Raw genomic sequence first — 16344 nt, forward strand, 5'->3', positions numbered from 1 at the left:
TGTGAGGGAGTTTTTAGCCAGTAAACAAATAACTGTATTGGAACACCCTCCCTACTCACCTGATCTGGCCCCCGGTGAGTTCTTTCTTTACCCGAAGATAAAGGAAATATTGAAAGGAAGACATTTGGATGACTTCAGGACATCAAGGGTAATACAACGACAGCTCTGATGACCATTCCAGAAAAAGAGTTCCAAACTGGCTTTGAAGGGTGGATTAGATGCTGGCGTCAGTGCATAGCTTCCCAAGGGGAGTCCCTCGAAGGTGACTGTAGTGATATTCAGCAGTGAGGTATGTAGCACTTTTTCTAGGATGAGTTCGTGAACTTAATTGTCAGACCTCGTATGTTACGTACAGTCCCAAAGAAAATGCCCCTTGATCACATTGAGGAGACAACCTGAATGACCTGAAAGGGGCCCCGGGACCGCTTTTCCAGAGCGGCACGTAGCTGTGCTTAAGTAACCAGAGCCACTCTTACACTGAGGTCGTCGTTTCCGGTGACAAGCTTGAAACATGAGTGACAGCTGTTATTATTACAGGGTTTTCTGTCTTACTGCTTTCTAGTACAGAAACATCAGCCTCCTTTCCTTCTGTTGACTTCATACACATGAAGTATGCATAAATCTTATCACAATGTGTTTTTATGATAAAATATTGACATTACTAAAAATCTAACCTACAAAAAATTTCCAAGAACAGGTAAATATCAGTTATGTGCCTAAGAAGTTGGTCCCCTTTTATACCAAACATATGTAGTTATTGCAAGATGACTGCTTTCAATACCGAGAGCTTCTACCTTGGAGGAGAATGAGACACAGATTCTTTCTACCCCACAGAGGTAATTTCTAGAGATCTGGGGGGTCCATCATAACTAGCTTCTTCCTCTTCTCTGAAACTAGGCAGCCCAGCAGAGTCAGGGAGATAAGCAGCGTAGTCGCCTTCTGACGTTTGATAAAACCTTAGGATTCGACGTCAAGCTCTATTGTGTCCTATGAGTTTGAAACGACTAGGAGAGGGAACCACACACCAGAGACCTGGACCAGGACGTCCATCATCTCATCTCATAGAGAATGATCTTCAGGGGTGAATGGGTGGCTCAGTTGGTTAGAGCGCGAGCTCTGGGCAACGGGGCTGCCGGTTCCATTCCCACATGGGCCAGCGAGCTGCGCCCTCCACACCTAAAATGAAGTCAGTGAGCTGTCGCTCAGCTCCCAGTGGCCTGATGGCTCAGTTGGTTGGAGCGCGGGCTCTGACCACAAAGCTGCCGGTTCGACTCCCGCAAGGGATGGTGGGCTGTGCCCCCTGCAACTAACAACGGCAACTGGACCTGGAGCTGAGCTGCGCCCTCCATAAATAAGATTGAAAGGACAATAACTTGACTTGGAAAAGTCCCAGAAGTACACACTGTTCCCCAATAAAGTTCTGTTCCCCTTCCCCAATAAAATCTTTAAAAGAATGATCTTCAATAGCATTCAGCTTCTTAGAGATGAAATTAAGACATTGTTAAGATAATGCTTTGTAATTAAACATGAACAGAACCATTTCTGCTGTAAATTTTGCCCCTTAACCCCCAAACACACAGAAAATGCACTGCAGATGAGAACTGCGTTCATTATATCACACGGCCACAGTAGTCTAATCAGCTCATCTGACTGGTTGCGATCACAAAATACATAGCACATAGATAAAAATATTATGGCCAGAAATAAAACTTAAAGGCTATGTTTCTGCAACAATTTAAGGATTTTCAAATAGCATCTTTTGGCCCAAAAAGTATTTTTGGATGGTCTTGATTGGAATTCCTCATTTCTCATTTGACGTTACTAAAGGCAGGTGTTAAAACACACATGTTATCTTGGAGGCATAGAAAATGGACACAACCACCATTACTGAGCCAGTGTTTGCTCAGGGCCTTCTTCCATGTCCCAGGTTAGAATCAGCAAGGGAGCCAGCAGGCCAGTCACTCAGTGGACTCCTGAAAAGTGAGTGAAGGTGAAGCTGGGAAGGGGACGGCGAAGCTCAACCAGGAGGGCAGACCTAGAAGGGGAGCCTGGGCGTATGGGGCTCAGCACCCAGCAGGTCGCCTTCCACCATGCCACCAGTCCCAGGAGATAGCGCGTGGGGAAGCAGGCACTGAGATGGATGCAGACACGCACTCAACACGTACGGTCTCATCGTCCCCATTTCGCCCAGGTCAGGTCTTGTGTGGGGAAGTTTCCAGTGTGTGCTGACAGCAACATGAAGTCTTCTTTATTTCTGCTGGTTCCTGAATCCAGCAGAGCGACTTCTGCCTTGCCAATTCGGGTAGACAATGGTGGGGTTGGTGGCCCTTCTCCCAACTGGACGATCTCACTCAAATCATCAGCTGTGTCCTATGCCAGACAGGGGCCGAAACAGAATTCAGTCACAGAACCACTGAATCCGGAAAACTGTTTCTGCTCTGACAGTGCTCTGTCCGTGTCAGCTCTCACGCAGATAGCCCTGTACACAGGCTTTGGGGTTAGGTATCTTTGCAAGGAGAAACTATGGCTCATTTTCACCCAGTCCCTGACTGCCAGGCGCTGTCTTTTGTTCACGGTGTACACGTGGGCATGCTTGTTTGCAGGAAGGAACAGAAGACAAACGGTGAAGTCATCTCTCCTTTGCAACCTTCCACCCCATTTCTGCCTCACCACTTCCCTTACAGTTAAAACCAAACTGGGAAAATTGGGAGAAGACAGTGGCGTCACCAAAGTAAAGTTGCAACAAACTTCATTTGGGAATTATCTTGCTTCTGGGGGTGAGGTGAAGGTTTGCTTTTCTCCCTTTCTCCCTTTGCACAGCAGTAGAGTTAATTAGTGGAACAAAGGGTCCCTGCTACACGGACTTGTTCTCTGTCCCCTGGAATGCAGCCACCTGGGAGAAGACAGTCATTGGTGTCAAAGGAAGACAGCCACACGGCCCGTGCAGCTGCAGGCATGCCATGCACACACACCATCCCACTGTCAGCACATGCGTGTTCCTGACACCAGCCCTGGGTTCCTAAGCCCTGGCAGGTAACAGGAGCACTTATGATGAACTGCTACTTCATTCTGCCAGTTTTTGGAAAGAAAACCATACAAGTTAGATTCATAAAGAAATAGCCCTTGTATTCATTTGTGGACTTGACTACTGTTGCTTATGCATTTAAATGCTCATAGCTCCAGTTTATGTAACACATTTCCTTTTTCCTCAAGGTTCTGTCCAATGGACTCTTATTCGCAGTAACCTTTGAATTAAGCATCGTACTCACTATTATTGCTGACTTGGAGATAGGGAAAATGAAACAAAAGCCAACAGTTATGGGAAATCCCTCTCTGAGTTTCGGACCTGTGGCTAGTCTCTAAGCAGCTGGACATGTCTAGTCACATCATTAGCAGTACCCTCAAAAGTGGTTTGAATCGTTTCTTAGAGGATTGACTGTTCCAGCAGCATTGGAATAGAAACACTGGAAACCAAAAAGTTTTCCACAAATTTGGAAATAAGACTCTGTGATGCAGAAGCTTCTAATTGGTTTCACTTCTGTTCCTCTTTGGAATAGGAATTTTCATCACCTACTTATTATAATCTGAACAGAATTCAAAAGGCAATCTTTCTTAGCATTGCTACTAGAATATATTAAAACTAATTAAATAAAATTATGTATTTATATTTCACATTTTAGTTTTTGCTAGAAGCAATATGGTCTGGAAATGAATAATTCAAAAATCCCTAAGTAACAAATCACTTTTCATGTCACATATTTCACCAGAGATTTTTCACAAAATAACTCGGAGGAAAGTGTAAACAAAATCTTTTCTATTTGAAATAAAGTCCAGTGCCTTTTTTGTGTGTGGCTCTTGCGTTTTACAAGCAGGTCAGCACCTCACGCGGCATCAGTTTTACACCGTTACTGTTCAATTCTAGGAGGAGACCTCAGAAGACAAGGCCTATTCACAGACACAAGTTCCTTCATGACAAGGTCTCACTGCTGCTCGTTTACTGAGCCCGGGAACAATCGCGTCTACGTAGTAATGAAGGAGATTTCAATCTTCTCTCTTCCTTTGTTTAAAGTAGCAGTTTGAACAGTTGGGCCTAGGATGGCATGTGTGCCAGGGAGGATGACTTTCCACCTACACGGCTTCAATCCATCATCAGCATGGTGTCACCAGGACTATGCCAAGGCACAGGGATGCACTTGATACCCTGGAGACAGAGTGAGGGCCAGGTCAGAATGAATGGAGGGCCCGCTCGCCCTCTGTGAGTCAACCAACCTCATGACAGCTGAGCTGTGGCCCTCATGACCGACATTACTTGGGGGAGCCCTGACTCTATCCTTGAGGATATCCTCAGATGGGTTGTGTGCCTTGTCACGTTGGTCCTGAACAGCAGGACTGCCGAGGAATGTAGCAGCGGTGAGACACAGGCCCCAATAGCATCACCTGATTGCCCCCAAGCCACACAGAGATGAGCGCTCTGAGGCTAGGACCCTACTGTCTTACCGTGCCACATTCTACAGGCGAACACTTTGAGTTCGGGGGGAAGAGGAGGGCCAACCTGCAATGCCTAGACCCCCAGTTGGAAGCGCAGGGTGATGAGGGGAGAAGGCTGCCAGGAGGCCCAGAGGAACCTTATGAATATCATTTGCCTTAGACCAGGACTAATCACTTATACGGTCCAATTAAAAAATTCCAGCTGACCCCTTCAAAACAAACCGGGAGGTCTCCTCCTCCCTCCCATTATCTCCATCACCTCTGCCTCCACATTAGGAGACAAACAATTGGATTTCCTGCTATTTTCATCTCTCCACGAACACATGTACTTGGCCTCTGGCCCCTGACCTCGATCCTAACAAGAAATGGGGACACAGAGAAGGGCAGAGGAGACAGCACGCAGCACTCCTCAATGCTCTGCCTATTTTCCATCTGCCTAAAAGTGAAGCAGCCAGAATTGTCCTCCACTGAGCCAGAAATTACCTGGAGGGACAGCATGATTGCGACAACTGAGGGGCTGAGAGAGCAAGGGGGGGTGGGGGGGGAGAAAAAGAGAGAGAGAGACTGAGCCTGCAGGCAACTGAGGGATTGGAAACCGCCAATCCTTAAGGCAGAGAAAAGAGCTGGGCAACAGGGTGGATAAAATAAAGAACAGAAACAGCAGGAAGGGAGAGTAAAGCAAAATTGAGAAATAAATGATCAAAAACCTCCTATAGAGCTAGGAACCACAGCATGAGGACAGCAAAACAGCAGAGAACAGAAAAGAAAGCATGAGAGAGACCAACCACAGTCTCAGAGAAATGGAGGGAGCCAGGGACAGGACCGAAGGAAGACAGGCAGGTGGGAACGATGTAGGTAGTCACGACTTGCACAGGTGCCTGGAGAACACAGGGGAAAATGCCATGGGAGGGGCGGGGAAGGGTCATCACGAAACAGAGACTGACCACCGCTGACAAAGGAAAACAAGTGTTGTCAAAGTGTCCCCGAGGGGGCCGGGGAGGCAGCGTGTCTGCCAGGCTTCCCGTGTCGCCTTGGGGCGGCAAGGTGGGGGCTGCGCACCCAGCACCCGAGGCGCGTGGTGTCACTGGCCCTGCCCTCTTCCAATGCCCGGCTCCCCGATGGAGACTGCGCTTACAAATCGGTGCCGCCGAAACCCAGCCTGTTAGGACACGTGAGTCGCGCCCTTCGGCAGGCTGCAGCCCCACAAGCTGGGGGGCAGGCACTGCTCCGGCTTGTTCGGGCCCGGGGAAGAGGGGGGTGGTTCTGGTCAGCACCCGGGAGGTAGGAGGCTGGGGGCCCCCAACCCAACGCCTTCCGCCTGCACTTACGTCCAGGAAGATCGACATGCCCTTGGACAGCTGCAAGGCAGAGCTGAGCTCCTCCGAGGAGTTGCCGGAGGACGGCGGCGACGCGCGGGCATCGTCCGTGCTCCCCGGGGCAGCCTCCATCCTTGCAGCCCTGCAGCCCTGCCGCCCTCGCCGGTCTGCGGCTGCCGTCCGCTCGCAGAGCCTCGCTCGAGTCTCTCGGGCTCCGTGTCCCCGCCCCGGCTCCCGCCCCGCGCTCCAGGCGCCCCGACTCGCGCCCGCCCCCGCCTCTCTCGGGCTCGGTGTCCCCGCCCGTCCCTCTCCGGCTCCCAGTCCCCCGCCCCCGCGCTCTGACTGGGGGGGGGCCCTCGCTCCGGTTCCCTCCCGCGCTCGGCAGCGCGCTGTGCCCCTCACCGGGAGCAGATCGGACCCGCGTGGCCGGACATGAGCAGAGGCCCCTGCCCGTCCACGACAGCCCCACGTGTCTCGAGGGAGGAGGCGGCACAGACAGAGGGGGACAGATGGAAGAGGGTTTATCCCGAGCAGCCAAAGCGCCGAGTAAAAAACGCCCCCAGCTTAAAAGCAAAGTTGGCAAAAGCTGCATTTCGTCCCTGGGACCTGACTGCCCCACCCTCCCCAAAAGCGGCTGGTTCCTGAATCCTGTCACTCAATGAGGGGCTCGGTGAGCAGGGGGTGAAACGACTCAGTTCCGGCCTCTTGGGGGCCTGGGCTCCAAACCTGCCCTCCTTACTTTGTTATCTTGTGATCTAGCAAGTTACCTTTAAGCCTCAGTTTTCCTCCCCAGTAAAATGGTCCCAATGCGGGGGGGGGGGGGGGGGGGAGGGCCGTCGCTCAGAGGGTTCTTTGCTTCAATGCATTAGTGCCACGGCCAGAGGCCCGTGCTGTGGACTCTGCAGAGGAAGCGCCCACTTCGCTGGGCGTGTAGGGGTGGGGGGGGGGACACGTGTGAGATGGTCAGGTGGCGCTCCAGCAAGAAGTTCCAGAAGTCACCACACAGGGGGCAGTCCCTGGCCATGCTTTAGAATGTAATCAGGTGATCATCAGTGTCTGAGGGCTTCCGCAGGGCTGCGGAAAGCATCACCTCACCTTCGGTCAGGAGAAACAGCCACTGTCTACTGAGCCTCTATAATGTGTGCGACGCACACCAACAGCTGTGGGGGTGACACCCCCCGGACATCTGGGGGCCAGCCGGGCGCGGACCTCGGTGCCTGTGAGAACTGGTGGCAGGGGCCAGATCTGATGCGGTGGCTTCCCGAGAAATGAGAACATGTTCTTTCCGTAAGACAGGTCCCGAAACAGCCACAGCGCAGGAAGAATGGGAGTGCGTTAGGCACAGAAAGAGTGCTGGGGGTTCTTAGCAGGGACAGTTTATGATCTGACGATCGATGGGACCAACAGGGCTTCACATCGAGGTGGCATCTGAGGTGGAGCCGAACAGGTGGTAGGTCCTGCCCAGCTGTCAGACAGGGAAGGGAACAGCATGAGCAAAGGGGCAGCAAAGCAGAGGGAGTCTGTCCTTGGGCCACTGGGCATGTTCCTGTCTCCCAGCAGCCCAGTCCCCACCCCAGTGGTCCTGAATGGGCCGAGGAAACTCAGCCCCTCCCACCCGTGATTCATATACAGGACACACAGGGGATCCAGGCAGCGAGGCGAGGCCAGGAGGCACGTGGGCACAAAAGGAAGGAAGGACAGGCTACCTTACACCTGTACGGCCCCCAGGGTGACCGCCTTCTTCACTGCTGCACCCAGTGTCTCCCTCCCGCACCCCAGGCCCAGCCCTGCCTGCATGCTGGAACGACCAGGGTGTATGGCTATGCCATGTTCCCCGAGGCTAGCTGTGCAAAAGGCCCCACAATTCCTCTTTGTCAGCAGAGTATTTGCCGCTGGATGCCCATGCTCCCTGTGGGAAACCTGACGCCCTGGCCCCCCCGCATGCTCTGAGGAAGGCCAAGCTACATGGAGAAGCGCGTGCAGGCACCCGGCCACCCACAGAGCCGAGCCTGAGTCCTCCCAGCGCAAGCAGCAGAGGTGTGAGCGCTGGGAGGACTCAGCCATCTTTGTCGTCTCTGCCAGGCCCCCAAACATCAGAGACACAGTGTCATTCTGTCCCCTTCTGAATTCCAGAGCTACGAATACGATATTGCTGTTTCATAATGGTAAGTCTCGGAGTGGTTGGTTTTACAGCGATAGACAACCAAAATAAGGGTGCACATTCCATGAGCATGCAGTGGGCCCTGGGCACCAGTGTTTTAAAAAGCTTCCAAGTAATGTAAGCACCACTGAGCCAGTCTACACTGTGCGTACAGGACAGCAGAATAGTCCATCGGAAGACAGGCAGAGGCTACCAGGTGCAGACACCTACGTCCAGGGTGCCGTGTGGGACTCCACTGGGTGGGGAGATGGAGACGTCACACTCAGCCAGGGCAGACTGCCTGGAGCTGTGCTTCAGGAGTATCGATCTGCCATGTCTGTGTGCTTTTCCCGGATTAACTGCAAATCTCATGATCTGAACGGCTGGAGTAGGCCCTTCCTTCGATACTGCTCATCAAAACACACAAGCACTTTAAAACCAGACCGGCCCACTCATCACACGGATACTAGTCATTCATTCATTCACTCAGTCACTGAAGGAGAACGATCAGAAAGAGGAGGAGGGGGCGTACTGGCCATGAACATCAAGTTTAGAAAATACAGTATCATTTGTTCTTGCCACCGGAGAGTGGATGGAATAGATTTTCTGCAACAAGCACAGCATAAGTCTGGCCCCTGTAACTGCCCTGAAAGTGGTAATATTTTTATGCCAACCTCACGGTGACAAGAGCAGGTAACAAAGACGACGATCTCTGATTATAAATGAGAACGGGAATAATCAGTAGTCACCACTCAAAACCAGGGGCTATTTGTAGCAAATCAGTAAAAGCGCTCCTTTCACCTTTGCTGACTCAAATGACAATGTCTGTAGCTGTGGCTTTGCTTATTTCCTTTAATGGTCTGTCGAGAAAAAATATCAATTATTAGACAACCACCTCGTCACTAATTCTTTTCCGCTTTCCGCACAGCACCAGCGTACCACAGCTGACTTCTCTATGTAATGGAGACACGAGCTCGCGGGAGGCTCCATGGCCATACAGGGCGATTAGATCCCCCTTCACAGCCAATTCCAACAGGCTCTGCAGGGCGGCAACCCAACCTCCTGCAGTTCTCTCTTAATGTAGACAGTGTGCATTCTGAAAGCTGTTTTCACACAGTATCGCCCTGGAACGCAGAAGCCGTGCTGCCCATGTATTATCAGACACAAATGGGAGACGGCCGGCTGGGAAGGAAGTGCATCTTCTTCTTCCCAAGAGCGCAGAAAAGGAAAGAGGCGTAATTCTCGATTCCAGCTTCTCAGGTTGGTAAGACTTTGACAGGAAGCTATTCAAGCATTTCAGAAGCTGACAACTGTGTGGGAATATACTGCCTGCAATCCCTCTCTGCTCGTGGGGGAACTGTTACCTCAGCCACTTCAGACAGCCAGGAATCTATCTGGTTTCCATGTGTACAATTCCACAGCAGGCTCTCCTGTGGAGCCTTGACTCACCACCCCTCCCGGCAGGTGAGTGGACTCTTCCACGGCTTTGGCTGCCTAAGACTCAAGCTTCCCTCCTCATCTAGGGACCCGTCCCCCAGGAGGGGTCCTGAGCAGGGCAGGATGAACCTCCTCTGGGGGTGGCTCGAGGAGAGAGGGACCAAGGCTCAATGGAAAGGCGACTCTAAATCTGGATCAAGGCCCCTGAAGGGAACTTGATTCATGGCAGCTGCAAAAGCAGCGCAGTGTGGAGGGGACACCACGCCAGCGAGCCCTGAAGTCCACAGTGTGATAGGGGCTGCGGATGGGACTTCGACAGCCTTGCCCTCCAAACTTAATCTTCAGCCTTCTGTCCACTTCCTGAGTGACGTGGCAGCCTTCCCCAATTTCCTTTTCTGTTTTACCTCAGTCAGGTTCTGTGTGTGAGGGTACATCTCATTCTGTTCTCTTAGCAAATTTCAATTACGTAATACAGTATTGTCCACTATACTCACCTCGTTCTACGTCCGATCCTCAGACTTTATTCGTCCACAGCTAAAAGCCTGTATCCTTTACGAAGCTCTCCCTATTTCTCTCACACCCCCAGCCCCTGGCAACCACTTTTCTGCTTTCTGCTTCTATGAGTTCGACATTTTTTTAAAGATTCCTCCTATAAGGGATGCCACGCAGTATTGGTCTTTCTGTCTGGTTTATTTCACTGAGCACAGCTACGCTATCATGGAGGTGGGCTCTTTCTTTCTCACGGCGAACACTACTGCTGTAGGTCTACACCACATTTTTTTTATCCACTCACCCACTGCCGAACAGTGTTCCATGTCCAGGCAACTGTGAACAATGCTGCAATGAACTGGGGTTGGGGGGGGGACAGCTCTCTTTGACACCCGGTTCTCATTTCCTCTGGATAAATACCCAGAAATGGGATGGCTGGATCGTACAGTAGTTCTATTTTTAGTTTTTGAAGAACCGCCATATTGTTTTTCATAGTGGCTGTACTATGGAATAGTTAGAAAACCCTGAAAAGTTACCAAGAGTTAGTTCTTGATGCTTGAAGGCTGACTGATAAATTCAATCTAAATGTCTCTTGTTAAAGAGAGGCATTTGTTAAGTTATTGGGGGGGAAACTGGTTAGAAAAAATAACTGTATCAAACATTTGCTGAGTGTCTGCGTCACGCCAGACACCTGCAGCAGAGCTGGGGAATGTGGAAAGCCTGGCCCAAGCAGAACACGTGTGGCTGAAGCAGCCACTATTTTAATAGGTCATTTGAATGCAGGGAAGCACAGGTGACACCGCGGGAGGGCAGAGGAGGGCACGGCCGTGAGGGTCTGTGCTGCGTGACACTGGTGTGACTGCAGAGGGCAACAGTAGGACTCACGAGTATTTAGTGCCACAGCCCAAAACGATCAACCGATAATGGCCACTTTCCCACGAGCTACTCACCCCGAGGATGAAATTTTTCTTAGACCACCCTGGGAGTAAAGAAATCTGCCATCTACTGGTTTACGCAACTCAGAGCTCTTGCATCTTGAAAAGGCAAACAAACCAAGTGGGATATAGTCGGTGTGGCCTGTGTTCACCCTTCTCACCAGTAAGCTTTCTCATCTGTAAAAATGAGGCCGATGTACTGAGTGTGAAACCCAGGCACCGTTACCCCCTAGCACCATGGCCGGAGCCTTCACACGAAGGGCCTACTGTGTGTCAGCACCTACGCTGGTCACTATGGCTATGAGGCTGCTACCTCCGACCCTGGACACCACTCGTCACTCCGCCTTCTCCCGGCTTCTGTCAGGTTCCTCCTCCCCGTTCGGTCCATCCCTGGGGTCTTCTGACTCCTCCAGCCTTCCAAATGTTCATGTTTGCTGCTCACCTTCCTTCTCTCACACCTGTTCTCACTTTCTCTCCTCCACATGCTGAGACCATCCAGCTCCATGGTCTCCACTGGTCTACGGGCGGATGACTACGTACCTACCTGTACAGTCATGTTTCAGCCTGGCTGAGCACATCTCTTTATGGAGACTGCTTTGGCATTTTGAACTGAATGGGTCTATATTCTCCATCCATATTTTGTTGAACAATGTCGCACTTCATCAATTCATTGAGGGAGGAACCCTGGAATATCCTCAGACCCCTCTCCTTGCGGCCCCTCGCCTCGCCTCTGTCCTTGCAGCCTCCTTTGCTGCAAAGGTTATGTTGGAACCACTGCCCCGCCCATGCTCGGCGCCAGTGAGGAGACCGGGAAGCGGCCTGTGTCTGTGGAGCACTACTGCCTGGGCCCCCGCCGGCACTGTGCACAGGGCGAGCCTTCTAGGTAAAGGCACCTTGGCTGTGTCGCCTGCTGGCGCTCTCCCCCTGCCTGTCCCCAGCCCCAGCGCTCTGACCACCCAGAATTTCCGGAGCGGAATGGTGCGCTCACGCAGGCCAAGGCCGCCATCCAAAGCCCTGGGCTCACCCCCAGGCCCGCAGTTAGCATCTCAGGGCCACACCAAGGCATGTTACTGAGCCTCTATTTTCTCAGCTTAGAGGAGGTCAGGTTAAAGAATGCATATACAACACTCACATGACACTGTGCGTGTAAGTAACGGCACAGAAGCGTGGCTGCCGTCACCACCCCCACGGCTCCTGGCGCTGCCCTTGGCACTTTGCCCAGAACACACAGAGTCGGTAACCCGCCTGCCAGCCACTTGGTTGGGTTTTAAGAATCAGCCCAGACAGTCCCCCCGTCCCCCACCACCCCTGGAGCTGCGCTGGGGTTCCCCCTCCTCCTTTCTATAGCACCCCCCACACCCTTCCATGAGCCTTAGAAGTGCTTTACAAGCAATTTTTTAGTATCCTCTCTGGAGGCCTGTCTGAACTCTAAGATGCTAGCGAGTACACACTGTAGTTCTCTATGTCTTGTCTGTTAAATTGCTAGACTCATGGTAGATACTCAATAAATGTGGAATGAATGAACAACAGAAGGAAAGATTTATAAAACAGATTTATAAATAAATCTTATACGGAATATAGGAATCAGAGTAAGAGAATGAAGAATGTTAGCTCCTTCCTTGTCATAACATGCAATTACATGGATTGATGATAAAAAGACAGAGCGGAGGGGCCCGGGGAGCTGCAGGGAGAGCTGTTCTCAGGGCTGCTAATGCTGGGGGGCCTGGCTGGGTCCCCGGCAGAATAAGCATGTGCTCAGGGAACCTCAGCAGGGGCTCCTCCACCCCCAGAAGAGAGAGCGTAAGCTTTGATGAACTTAGATACCGTTTCACAAACATAAAATAGAGGAAACAGTTATTATAATTTTAATAAGCATCTACATTTTTTAAAACATCAGACTTGTAAGGAGGTGGGAGAGGGGATCTGACAGCTCTGTGTACATGACCCAGGGGTCTTATTCAGACCCTTGAAAGAAGCTGCATTTCTGACTGGCCTCTTCATATAAATGTGGACATCTAGGGACCTCACAGACTTCCTGGGGATGGGTCACCAATCCCTGGGGCTGACGTGAGGGAGTACAGTGGGGGATACAGAGGGAGCCCAGTAAGGGAGCAGTCCTGAGCACCCGACGTGGCGTCATCCCTGGGGACATCCAGTGGGCACATGGTGACGGGACCCACTGTTCCTGCTCCATGCCAGCCGACAAGACAAAGCCCTGCAACTATGGCACACGCTTCCTCAGGACGTGGCCCATGCCCTAAATCTACCTGCATTACATGCTCGTGTCCCCAGTACATAGGACACAAGGGCCTGGGAACCAAGGTGCACAAGTACAAGTGGCCCCGGTCACCATCATCCCCAGTGACCTTCTTGGGGAATTTGTGTTTCCCGCCTCTGTAACGAGGCTCTGTGGGAATAGAGACCCTGGTTCCCAGAAAGGGAATACTTCTGCCAAAGGACAGGGCAAGTCTCACTAAACAAAACGCTATGGCTGCCACCTGTTTTCTTGAGATCACGGTTCCAACAGGCCAGCAGACAAAGGAATGAAACGCCAAGTAATCATCACAAGGAGATAGGACTGGTATTATACGAGAGGCAAGGAGAAATGCACTTTGCACACACTGTGGCCACCGGGCAGCTCCAGGAACACTCCGTGCCCGGGTTTAACTGGAACGGGCCAATACAACAACTGCTAAGGGCCTGGGAATCAGCAGGGCGAGGTCCACCAGCGGGCGAGCTACCTAGAGCAGCAGAAGTGTGAGCCGAGGGGGAGAGGAACAGATACCAGTGGGACAGGACAGTGGGAATGGGTTTCAGTTGCTTCTTCTGGACCCAAGGCAGTAGTAGGGCTGTAGTTTGTCTCATGAAGCTTCTTCTGCTTTATCCAGAAATTGTGACCAAACTGAAGCCAGAAAAAGGTGAGGGTACAAGAAAACTCAATGCAAGAAGTAGGCAGAGTTGAGTGGTGTGAGGTGGACCAGGGCCCAGGGTGGTGCTCTGCCTGATGCCCTGTGCCGGACCCGTGTGCCCATCTCCCAGGTGCTGCAGAAGCTGGCTGCTGACAGACGTCTTCTGCAAGGCCGACGGGGGCCTCCTCACCTAGAGATGCCCGCCATGGGCCTGGTCCCTCTTGGAGGGTGACTCATATCCAATGACTGCCTCACGTGGGCACATACCAGCCTCGCCCCCTTCCTGTAGAACAAGAACTGCACTCCAGCCCGTGCTGCCCGGAGTCTCTCCCTCCCTGATTGGTTTCTCCTGAGCACATCCTCTCTACACACCGTTGGCATAAGTGTCCCCTTGTTTCTGGGGAACCTTGCAGAAGACAACACACAAGCATACTTTTCAGTGTTACTAGACCAGCAGTCAGTGCTAGACTAGCAGATGACTGCATGCTGAACCTCAGATTCTGGGCTCGGGGAGCTAAATTCTTCTCAGACTGCGCTTGAGATGGTGCTAGAGATGAGAACGGGCTGAAAATGAAGGGCAGATGTGGCAGTGGGAAGTGTCGCTAGCTGTGAGGAGCAGACGGATACAAACACTGGGGGCTGCACCACAGGTTCAAGGCGGTCCACTTCTGCTGCTCAGCCAGGCGTTAACCGCAGGCTGGACAGTGTGAGAAGGACGCTACAGCAGCTGCGTGGGGTGGACGGCCCTCCGGAGACCAGTTCCATGTCTGGGCCAAAGAGCTCAAGGTGGGTTTGCTGTGTTTTGTAAAGAGATCACCCCACCCGCATAATCCCACTGCATTCAGCCAGGTGATGCCTCACCACTGGGGGACATCAGCCCAGTGACAGTTTTCTAGAAATGGTGCTAAATACACATCTGCTTAGTGAATGAGCAAACCCGACTACCCTCAATGTCACAGCGTGTGTGTGAAAGGCCTGGAGCCTGCTGCCCAGCATGTGTGACACCCAGAAAGCATCCTGAGTCCCGCTCGCTCTGGTAGACAGAGGACACTCACCTCTTTCCAAAGGGTATGGCGAAGGTTAATTAGTTAATTTCCTACAATTCTTCAGGGATAAAAATTGCTTTATTAGAACTAACTAAGGACAGCTCGCTTTGTGCGTGCCATTCCTTCATACCGCTGAAGTCGAATGGAACTTGTTTATTGCTATAAGGAATAGTTATGGGAGTTGATATTGCATTTCTTTCTTATACTATGTAAGGTGATTTTGCCGCTCAGGTTTTGTGCATCACACCACAAAGATGGGATCAGCACTAAGTACTGCTTGTGTGGGGCTCATTCAAGCCTGCAGACAAAGCCCATTCTCATTTAAAATGTGTAAAATGGGGCAGAGCTCACAGTCTTCCTCTACTTCATACCAGCTAGGAGGCTTGGGAAAATCAGCCAAACTCTGTGCCACAGTTTCCTCATCTGTCAGGAGGACACATCCCCGGAACTAAATGATCCCATTCAGGTACAGACCTAGCAATGCAGGTGCACACCTTCACTGAGGGTGCAGCTACTAAGTTGGGCGGTCATGACTACTAAATGTGTAACCAAAATACTTGATTTGTGTCTCTCACTGTCCCCTTCAAATACTTTTGTTCAGTAGAAGCATTATTTTCCTGGATCACTGCACAAGAGCTCCTGGAAAGCCTCCTAATTTTTCTGCTTATTCTTAGGTCACTTAAGTCACAACACAGTCTCAATTCGGCAATTACTAGGCCATTTCTGGAGTTAGAAATTGCATGTAGACCCTCTTTCCCAGCCAGAGCAGACAATGGCAGGACGGCCTCATTTGGCTCTGGGGCCCTGGCCTTCAGCCACGAAGCCAGGCTCCCCAGGCTCTGGCCTTGGACCTTCAGGCCTGGAAAAGGTCTCCCACTCACAGGGAGCTGCTTCCTGAGGCCTGGAATCGGGCCCTGCAGGCATGGAATCTGTCCCTCCACATGTGGAATACCATTCAACGAGAACGGATCCGGTCTCCCTGACCCACAAGTGGGGCTCCACACATGGAACCTCCACCTCCAAGCAGGAACCTGGTCGCACATGCAGGGAGCCGGGACTCAGTGTGTGACATCTGTGCTTTCAGGACTGAGTCAGGTCTTCCAGATGTGGTCCTACCTTTCCAGGCATAAAACCTGCTCCTCCATAGGGGGCCCGGCCCTAAAGCACGACCCCGGCCCTCTTGGTACGCATGCTAGCCCTGCAGGTGTTCCACATGGTGGTGAGAGTCATTTCGGAATTGTCCAATTGGGGGGGTGTGCATTTCAGTTATGTTTTCTTAGGTTTGTGTTCTGGTTTTCTTTAGTCACATGTAATTCAAAAGGAAGGAGAAATTTTCACAGGGAAAGGAATGGTTTCTTTAATCAGGAAGAAAAGAATTATAAATTGCATAGGCTGGTTTCTCATGCAGTCCTTTGAGGAAGAGTCCGTGGTCTGGTGTGTAATTTCTCACTGCTATAGCTCTTGTGCCCTCTTCTGGTCTAAATATAATTCAGCTATTAGAGAATGTCTAGCATCAGTGGTTAGTACCTTAATGTTATTCAGAAACTTTATTCATCTGGTTTATGATTCAAATATCTATTTACA

General features: G+C 51.4%; 1 protein-coding gene across 5 annotated transcripts in view; it reads right to left on the reverse strand.

Annotated features, from left to right (window-relative positions):
• NECAB1 (N-terminal EF-hand calcium binding protein 1) overlaps window positions 1-16344 on the reverse strand; it is a 121538-nt gene that overhangs the window by 75420 nt on the left and 29774 nt on the right. For 2 of the 5 annotated variants that reach the window (XM_033125772.1, XM_033125771.1), the window contains exon 1: window positions 5817-6022. The exons of the other annotated variants lie outside the window; for them this stretch is intronic. In XM_033125772.1, the coding sequence (XP_032981663.1) occupies window positions 5817-5936 (120 nt within the window). In that variant the 5' untranslated portion in view covers window positions 5937-6022. Of the gene's footprint in view, window positions 1-5816; window positions 6023-16344 lie in introns of those variants that run through there. 5 annotated transcript variants of the gene reach the window in all.

This window comes from Rhinolophus ferrumequinum, chromosome 14 (assembly GCF_004115265.2).
Source record: "Rhinolophus ferrumequinum isolate MPI-CBG mRhiFer1 chromosome 14, mRhiFer1_v1.p, whole genome shotgun sequence".
NCBI lineage: Eukaryota > Metazoa > Chordata > Mammalia > Chiroptera > Rhinolophidae > Rhinolophus > Rhinolophus ferrumequinum.